Raw genomic sequence first — 9707 nt, forward strand, 5'->3', positions numbered from 1 at the left:
AGGCTGGCCAACTTTGATATATCGCCATAGACTCAATATTTGGCATTCTCTGCAAGTGGGAGTGCCATGGCACACAGGTTCCTGGTTCCCAAGCCTATGTTCGCTGTTATACACCCAGCGTGGAAAAAATCCCCCCTTTCATATTTCCTCATAGTGCCTCTTGTAGCGCCCTGTGGCGATCATCAGGTGCATTTGTTATTAGGTGCACCGGTGTAGCAAACGCGAAGATAATACAGGCGGAGCGGTGGTGCCAGGCTGCGACTTTGTGACCTCACTGTAATAGTGAAGGGAAAGTGCCGGAAAAATCCCCGGATGATCATACCTTATTACATGGCCTTGCTCCAAATGTTATAATGGTGGGATGTGGGAACGTAAAAATGCGTGCCCGTAAAAAATCGACCAGCTCTCGAGCTAACGTCGCAAAGGACCCCCCAGTGCCAGTTCTTCTTTAATCAGTTTGTGGGGACATGACATGTCCCCATAAACCAAGATGTTCCCACATCCCAGGTGGATGACATTTTTATGTGTCCGTAAACTAAGTATTTACAAATACACACGAACACACACACACACTACACACACACACACACACACACACACACACACACACACACACACACACACACACATACACACACACACACACACACATACACACACACACACACACACACATATATATATATATATATATATATATATATATATATATATATATATCGGGCATGTTCCGACAAAATTCATGTTTTGTAGAACGTTTCTAATCATACGTTTTGGCGTTTTGTAACAAGCAGTGGGCAATCAGCCGCCGTCGTGTGCCCTTACCTGAAGTCTTTCCCCGCGCTCGGAGGCACGCACATGTCGCGCGCACCACCGCACGCACGTCAGGGAATCTCGGCGGTGGTCGAGAGACTGCGCGGCGTCGCTACAAGGCGTGCGGCATCAGGCATCCTCCTCTGCCAATGACAAAGACACCTGGCAAAACACGCTTCGAGCGGCGAGACATGCCTTGGCACACTGAGTCATGAAGCGGCAGGTGTGTCGGTCCTGGAAAACAATACACACGCCGCCTCGCATGACACGTCTGCTGCAGTGTCCTCAGAGAGCAGTGAGGCACACTGAAAAAGTTGTTGAAGCCTCGCTTCCTAGGCAGGCTTGGGCGCCTCTTCCCAATTGGTGTTCAGGCTAGCAGGCGGCACTGAGGTAACCCACGCTGGTTTGCCTAGCTTGCTAGTCAAGTGATGCGTGTGCGCACAGGCTCGTCGGTTTGCAAGACAGCACTGGCATCCATGCACACTCGTGGCTGTGCACTACTCGGGTGGGAGTAGAAGCATTCAATTTTACAGCTTTCATGATATCCACACAAACTGTAACGCAGGTATCTGGTTGAATAAATCAGTCCACCTAAAGCAATTATTTATCTGTGTTTTGCTAAAACGAGAATAAAAAGCGTCATTGCAAACCGCGCAGCAACAATGCAGCAAACATAAAGGTATCAACTTCGTAGATATGACCATCGGAAGCATACGAGGGTCGATGATGCAAGAATGACAGCATTGCAAGACATATGTAATGAAGCGTACCGTCAAACGGGCCAGACAAGTGCGCGGCGCCCGAAGCATGATGTGTCGATAATGCGCTCCACTTGGGCCGCCAGCACCTGCCGATTGTGGTTTGGATCTCCGTTCTTGCTTGTCATAGGCTTCCTGGCATCGGCTTGTCATCGTGCTTTGAACGGCACTTGCGCAATGCGGACGGCGCTGACGCCATCGGCGGAGGCGTTCGGTCGGACGCATCTGCGCCACACTTCCGACGCCACCAGACTAGCTGAAACTGACGAAGAGGTAGGCGAGAAGTCACCGCTTATAATAGACCACCACTGAGTTTATTTGTGCCAAGCACACAAAAGCGAATGTGGAAGAAAGCACGTTTTTGATGCATGCATTTCAAATGGTGCTCATAGGTGTATTTGATTTTGGGGTCTCTGCTGAGCATTGCTTGCTGCGTTTACCATGATCCCACCACCAAACTATGCCGTCCGGTTCAACGGGTAACCTTGCATCTGCCCTTTCGTCAGGTCTGTGGAGTGATTCAAACTGCGCAATGCTACGGTACGTCCGCCCCGGGCCTGGTTTGACTATCATCGACCAGTTACCAGCTGACCTTTCTATGTCTGTCGGGCCAAACGACGCGCCCGCTTTGAGAAACGCAGCAAGTGACGATGAATGACGAGCCCGGTGTCTGTCCCAGATCACGGAGGTGGCAAAGTGGCATTTGTGCACAGTGATATTTGATAGCAGCTGAAATGTGGGAGAGGCGCTTAGAACACAAAACGACGCCTATGGTACAAGGAACCGAGAGAATAAGCTTTAACGAGAGCATGCCTGGAATACCAAAAGCAACTTAAATGCAAACGTACATGCTAGCGATGTCATGAGCATGAGTTCACTTTCCGCGCAGGGTGGTTTGGGGCCAGTCCAGGATATTTGGAAGAGATGGGTTCTATGGAAACAATTGAGGTGAATTCGTAGAAAACTGCGACATGTGCTGGTTATCCAGTCTGTAACATTGCTCGGCACCACAAATAGCACTACAACAGAATGGTACTCAGAATATGTCAGTGCATAGGTCATTACGTTACAGCACCATCACCTGAGAAGACGCATAAGCGACAATATCTGTGCTGTTCGGCCTTTGATGGGATAGGGTTTGAAAATTCATCTATGAAACTGCAGCTTTTTACTCGCAACGGCACAAGAATTTAGAAACGTTGTTGCTCGTTCCATTCCACACTGTCCATCAAATAGGCATAGCTGCCTTCTGTCTCCCACCCAGCCTCACCTGACCATCGCCCCATAGCTGGCTTCTTTCTCCCACCCAGCCTCACCTGACCATCGCCCCATAGCTGCCTTCTTTCTCCCACCCAGCCTCACCTGACCATCGCCCCATAGCTGCCTTCTTTCTTCCACCCAGCCTCACCTGACCATCGCCCCATAGCTGCCCATCACTGGTGTTACATGACATTCACATCGTGCTGTGGCGCATTATCTTGTCACTTGGCAAACAAGCGACACAGCATAATCGAAGCGGAATGGGCGAATCAGTCGGTTTCTTGCTCGCAGCTTTCAAAGGCACTGCACACTTGTGTCAGAAGCTCCTGACGTACGCACCAGGTATGCTGACTGTGTGTTCTTGTCAGCGGAGCGCCTCGCGTCACACACGTGCCCATCCGCTGCGCGTGACCTGGGAGGTATATATGCAGCTCGGTCCCTTCAGCACCACCACAGAGCTACAAGATGCTTCGTCTAGTCGTGTGGTGTCTCGTGCTGGGCGTCGGCCTGGCCAAGCCGCCGCCGCCCTCGGGCAGCGCCGGCTCGGAGCCGCGACCGCCGCCCCAGTCCCGGGAGTCGTCCGTGCCCCCTCCGCAGCCGCGCCAAGCGCAGCCTCTGCCGCCGCCTGACTCCGAGGACAGAGCTGTGTTCTCGCTCGAGCCGGGCGAATACTACTTTACCTCGCCCCGCTTTCCCAGGTCGTACCCCAACAACGTGTTTCAACGCTACCAGCTGAGAGGTCAGCAGGGCCAGGTGATCGACGTCGGCTGCAGCGCCTTCAATCTGGAATATCACTCGTCTTGTGCTTACGATTTCTTGTCATTCGACGGAGACAGGTACTGTGGAAACCTCGGCAGCATCGCCACCAAGAGCAGCACTGACTTCAACATAGTTTTCAAATCAGATTACAGCGTAAGGAGGACAGGGTTCCGCTGTGATATTACTGTCCCAAACAGCAGTGGAGGCACCACGGCTGCGACAACGGCTGCCACCACGCAGGCGCCATCCGGAGACCAGTGTTGCGGCGTCCCCAACAGAGCGTCGCGCATCGTCGGCGGCGTCCAGACCGAGGTCAACGAGTACCCCTGGCAGGCGGGTCTGGTGAGCCCCGGCGGCACCCGAACCTACTGCGGCGGCACCGTCATCAACAACCGGTACGTGCTGACGGCAGCTCACTGCACTTCAGGTGACTCTGCGTCCCAGGTCCAGGTGCTGCTCCGGGAGCACAGGATCGGCGCCTCGGACGGAGAGCTTCGCTTCAGCGTCTCACGGATTATTCAACACCCAAACTACAGATCACCGTCCCGCTCTGGCTATGACTTCTCCCTGCTGAGGCTGACCCAGACTATCAACTTTGCATCTCTGAACAACAGGGTGGCGCCGGCGTGCCTGCCTTCCAGCGGAGCCTTTGTCAACGTGGACGCCGTCGTCAGCGGCTGGGGCACGACCTCCTCGGGCGGCTCGCAGGCCACGGCCCTGCGTGAGGTCACCGTGCGCACGCAGTCCAACAATCAGTGCAGACAGGCGTACAGCACGATCAACGACAGCATGCTGTGCGCCGGCGTCAGCGGCGGCGGCAAGGATTCTTGCCAGGGCGACAGCGGCGGCCCGCTGGTCACGCCGGTCGGAGGTCGCTACAACCTGATCGGGGTGGTCTCCTGGGGTAGAGGCTGCGCCCTTGCCAACTACCCGGGTGTCTACGCCAGGGTGACTTCCGTCACCAGCTGGATCCAGCAGAACACTGCTGATGCCTCTCTCTGTTAGGTGCTGTCCTGACGTCTCATCGTAATACGGGAAACGACCAGACTCACTTTGGAGTGTGATGCTCTATGGTCTGGTGTGGAAAGGCGCGTGGCTGCTGTGAAACAAAATTGAACCGTTGTAGCTGTGCATGCACCAGGTGACAGAGGAACCAGACATGCACAAACCCAAGTCCCAAGTATGGCGTCGTGGCATGCAACAATCGTTTCGATACATAATGTCTGGCTTTACGTTTTCTCCGCTTTTGCTGTGCGGAAGCATCCTATTCGTATAGTTGGCTTGTTTTGCGGTTTCGGTGAAAATACAGGCATTTCAAAACTTCCACAGCTTTTTTCGCACGGAAACATGGTTATGTCGCAAGAGACAAATGCCGTTATGGTATAACACATCCCATTATGGCTCATACATGTCTACCGTTATTTCTAGACATGACAGCGCTAAAATACCAACTGTTCGCGTAACATCCCCTGCCCTGCGCTTCTTTCTATGATCAGTGAGTTTTCCATCTATCTCCTTCCTTAAAAAAAAACACGGATACTGGCGCTCTTTTCAAAGACAAATCCTAACAAAGCCCCAGCGGCGACTTTATCTGTGCCCGGCACAGCGTGCTGTCGTGCGACTTGAGCTGCGCAGTTGGTACCGCTGGGTCGGTGCTAAGCTCCGTTCTTTGTGGGCTCCATCCGACCTTGGGTTGAGTCAGTCTGCTGACCATGGGCGTACGAGAACAACGCTCTGACGACCTTGTAGCGCCAAATCACGCATCAGCGAAGCATGGGCTCAAATAAGATCGAAACAACACAACGCGGCGTATTCAGGAAATTTTCACTTGCCTCCAACCTTGACCCTGCGCCCTTTTTCAAATAAAAATATGCTGTTCAAGATAGCGTTTCAAACATTATGCGAACGAGAAAAGCTTTAACACTTTTCCTGTTTTCAAAAACTTGAAATTTTCACCTTCCTTCTAAGGAACATGGGGCGTTTGACTCCTACAGTAGGCACACATTAATGGTACGTGATTCACATGCTCGTTATTAGTCAGCCGCGTTGCATTCAGTTCTTTCGCTTACGTGTTTCGCGAAAGACGTCTGGTGTACGCAGCTCGTGGATTTATCGCTGGTGAAAAAATCGACGCCTCCTCAAAGCCCGACGTACTTGCGGTAGGATAAGTGTTTAGTTGCCTACATGGAATCTAGACCACACACAAGCCGAGTTTTCATCCCAGTTTACATGTTGAGTGCGTTTTGAAAGCGAGATAGGCAAGAAGATAAGAAAAGTCACCTTGCACCTTGCCTTGCATGTAACCAGGATAAAAGTCAAATTCAGTCTGTTTAAGTGACACTGAAGGTAGTGATATGCTTATTCGATAGCACCAGCCGCCACACCTCTGAATATGCCCAAGCCGAGGCAAGAGGACACGATGGCCGGACAAATCGAGCCAACCTTCAACTGGGAGACGAGGATCCCGCACACAGTGGTGCTAATGCTGAAGTCCACCGAGGAGGACCTCATTCTCAAAGCATGCCAGTCGCTGTACAAGTTCGCGCACGAGGGTGAACTGAACCAGAACCTGCTGATCCAGTACGATATCTTAGTCCTACTACTGGATCACCTGGAGCACCCGAACCGCAACGTGCGCCGTATGTCGGCCATGACGCTGAGCGAGCTGTCCGCCAACAACTCGGTGCAATCGGTGCTCGTTTCCAGCGAAAACGTTGTGCGCCTGGTGCGCGTGCTGCGCGAGGACGACGACTGCGTGGTGGACGAGGTGGCCAGCAGTGCCCTGCTTCGTCTCGCCTCCGACGCCACCGGACGCGCCATGCTCCTCGGTTATGAGGCTGTCGGTTCCCTGGTCAAACGTCTCACCTCCAAGGATCCGGACGTGCTGAAAAACTGTCTGGACACGCTGCTCGTGCTGCTGGATTTCCCCCAGGCCGTGCAGACGTTTGTCGAGAGTGGAGGAGTCTCGAATGCGCTTGGTCTGCTCGGTAGCGACTATCCTGTTCTGCAGAGCCTATCGCTGTCTGCTCTGAGAAAGGCGATGCGTTCAGAAGGTGGTCGCATCGCCATTCGGGATGAGGGCGGACTGGAGAAGCTAATCACATTGCTGGAAGATCCCAAGCTCGAGGACCTTCACTCGAGCTCACTTTCTGTCCTCGACGGTGCCATCCTCGACATCAACAACATCCACGCTATCCACGAGTTCGGTGGCCTGGTCAATCTCCTGACGTTCATCCAGACCACCACTGTGCTGGACGTGCTGGAGCAGTGCGGCTTCCTTCTGGCGAAGATGTCCGAAAACGCAGAAGTACGCGAGATCTTCCACGAGCTCAGCGTAGAGCCAGTGCTGGTGTCCAGCTTGCTCGCCACCGGACACGCCGGCAGTCAGAACGGAGCAGCGCGCGCCGTCGGCCACATGTGCCACATGCTGGAGGCGCAGGAGGAGCTGGTGCGATTGGACGTGGTGACCATACTGCTCAGCATGGTCTCCAACCCGGAGGCGTTCCAGTCTGCCGTGATGGCGCTGGCCGCCGCCACGCACAACCACCAGCAGGCCTGTCGCCAGGTGTGTGGCAGCGGCCAGCTGGAGCAGCTGGTCGGCCGGCTCGGCATTCACGACGACGAGACCGTCTCGCACACGGCCACCGCGCTGCGTAATCTGTCCGAACAGGAGACGCTGCGCCCGGTGGTGGCCGCCAGCAGCGCGCCGGAGCGGCTGGTGGCCTGCCTGGCAGCCGATTCGCCGGCCGTGCTCGTTAGCGTGTGCGACGCGCTCGGCGTGCTCTGTCTGAACCTGAGCGCGCGACGGCAGGTGGTCCAGTACGACGCCGCCCAGCTCTTCATGGATCTGCTGGAGCACGAGAGCGGGGCGGTGCGCGACGCCTGCGTGCGGACACTGCAGGTGATCGGCTCCGACTTCAGCGCCGCCGAGCAGCTCTGCAGCGGCGGCGCGATCGGCTCGCTGCGCAGACTGCGCGCCACCTCTACACTGAAAATCATCATGGAAGTGAACCTGTCGGCACTGTACAGCATCTTCGGCCGTCTGGGCGTGCGGCACAAGCTGTACGACCTGTTCTTCGACTGCGGCCGTCAGGAGACGTGCGAGGCGGTGCCCGACCTCGCCACGCTAATGGAGCAGCCGCTTAGTCACACTCGCCTGGTGTACCTGCTGCACTCGGGCGCGTGTCCGTACGTCAGTGACGAGGGGCGGCCGGCGGCCGATCACGCCCAGCCGCCTCACCGGCAGGAGGAGATCGCAACAGACGGGCAGTCGGCAGAACAGGTGGCTACTGAGCAGGGCCAGCTGGTCACCGAGCGACCGCCGAGTGATCGCACGCTAGAGGGGGTTCGCCAGCAGCACACGGAAGGAGAACCAGGTGTGGCTTATACCGCGCCAGGAGACGGCGCGACCACGGACGATAAGCCCGATAATGCGGGTGAGAGCAAGCCCTCGGATCTGCCAATAGGTGCCAGTGAGGATCCCAGCCAGTCGGCTCTCCTCACTCCTGCTGCTCAGTCACCTTATCAGGAGATTGAGGCTGCCCCTCACAAGAACTCTGAGGATTCCGAACGGCCAGTCGCCGAGAACTCTGAGCTAGCTTCTCTCGGGGCGCCGCCCCCGCCTCCACTGCCACCAGCGGAGGCTGCCAAGTCGTCGACGAGCGAGGGCGAGCCTGAGCAGGTCCGACCGCTGCCGGACGCCCGTCTGGCCGCCTACGTGGAGCACGCCCGTCTGGTCGTGCAGCCGCTGGCCTGCGACCGGGCGCAGAGCTCAGCGCTGGCCCAGTTCGTGGCCCAGCGGCTGGGCGGCGCCTGTGGCACGCGAGCACCTTGGCACCTGGTCCGCCGAGATGCACCTGGCGCAGCTGAAGCGCAGCCGGTGCTCCAACGTCATCTCCGTGGGCGACGTAGAACGGGCGGGGATGCGGTGCCGCGCGCTGCTCTTTAAGTTCCTGGCCGACCAGATTGGCCTGCCGTGCACCCTATGGCGCGGTGGCGCCGGGCCGCCACTGGAACACTGTGCTGCTGCGTGGTGAGCGGCAGATGGCGCTGCTGGGCCCCTACCTGGACACGGTCGTTGACTTGATGCACGAGCCCGGCCGACTGATGCCGGCCGACTCGGCCGACGCCGTCGAGTACACCAGCGGGCTGGGATCTCGCCACTGACAGGCGGCAGAGGACGAGCTCAGGATCTCGCCACTGACAGGCGCCAGAGGACATCTGGAGGCTTGGCTCCCATTTGTGGATCGTGCCAGTCTGAATACAACGGGGGCTCAGTTCCACCAGGTCACCCCGTCGGCACCAACGACGGACGTGGAGTCCATACATCAAGACACTAAAATCCCACCTGTGGTTGGGCTGCATCGAATGTGCCAGTGCGCTCAGCTCCCACCGGTAATATGCAGCAGGCTACACTAGAGGTCGTCACTCACCATGGGCCATCACTAGAGTACACCAGGAAATTGGCTGTTGTTAGTGGAAACTCCATATTTCACCCCATACGTCATCGCTCCGTTGATCCGCAAAAAGTGAGCACCTTCCAGCCGTGTATTGTAGTGAACAGATTCTCACAACATATACACATATGTGGTTGTCTCAACCCCTAATCCAGACCCCTTTCGTACAAATGCCATGTTCAATGCGAGATGTAATCACATGTTCAATGTAAGGTTCAATGCATCTGGCCCAGGCAGTGTAGTGTGCGACCTAGTATACGTGGCATACATGAATACGTCGTGTACATAAGTCGTGTACAATACATACATCGTGTTACTCACATGCCCGAAGCATGAGTGATTTAGCCCGCCAACATCCATCTTGTGCGATGTGCAGTATATAACAGCAACTTCAATAGTGAATGCGAGACATGTGTGGTTGATTTCCCTGAGAAGGCATCACTTTCATGCAGTAGGAGTCACTCACACGTCGTTCGGATACTTCGCGAAGGACACCTGAAATGTGGCCAGCGTCCATCGGGGATGGAACGCGAAGCCTCAACCGACGTCTGATAGGGCCCGGGTCTATTGGAGAATGAGCAAAGACCAGGGACATGCATTCAGGATCCAGAACTGTTTTGACACACTGCCAACGATGTTGATTAGACCGTGTTGTGGGTGT

The 9707-nt window shown here is 55.7% G+C and overlaps 2 protein-coding genes across 2 annotated transcripts; both read left to right on the forward strand.

Annotated features, from left to right (window-relative positions):
• Positions 1-3296: 3296 nt before the first annotated feature.
• On the forward strand, positions 3297-4914 carry LOC119105595 (trypsin-1-like). The gene has a single exon (XM_037229056.1). The coding sequence runs from the start codon at positions 3297-3299 to the stop codon at positions 4593-4595; it is 1299 nt and encodes a 432-aa protein (XP_037084951.1). The 3' UTR covers positions 4596-4914.
• A 1068-nt stretch (positions 4915-5982) lies between these two features.
• On the forward strand, positions 5983-8756 carry LOC119105596 (armadillo repeat-containing protein 3-like). The gene is made up of 3 exons (XM_037229057.1): positions 5983-7966; positions 8228-8411; positions 8555-8756. The coding sequence occupies exons 1-3, from the start codon at positions 5983-5985 to the stop codon at positions 8754-8756; spliced, it is 2370 nt and encodes a 789-aa protein (XP_037084952.1).
• The last annotated feature ends 951 nt before the right edge of the window (positions 8757-9707 follow it).

Source organism: Pollicipes pollicipes, unplaced genomic scaffold (assembly GCF_011947565.3).
Source record: "Pollicipes pollicipes isolate AB1234 unplaced genomic scaffold, Ppol_2.1 Scaffold_6138;HRSCAF=7277_pilon_pilon_pilon, whole genome shotgun sequence".
Classification (NCBI taxonomy): Eukaryota; Metazoa; Arthropoda; class Thecostraca; order Pollicipedomorpha; family Pollicipedidae; genus Pollicipes; species Pollicipes pollicipes.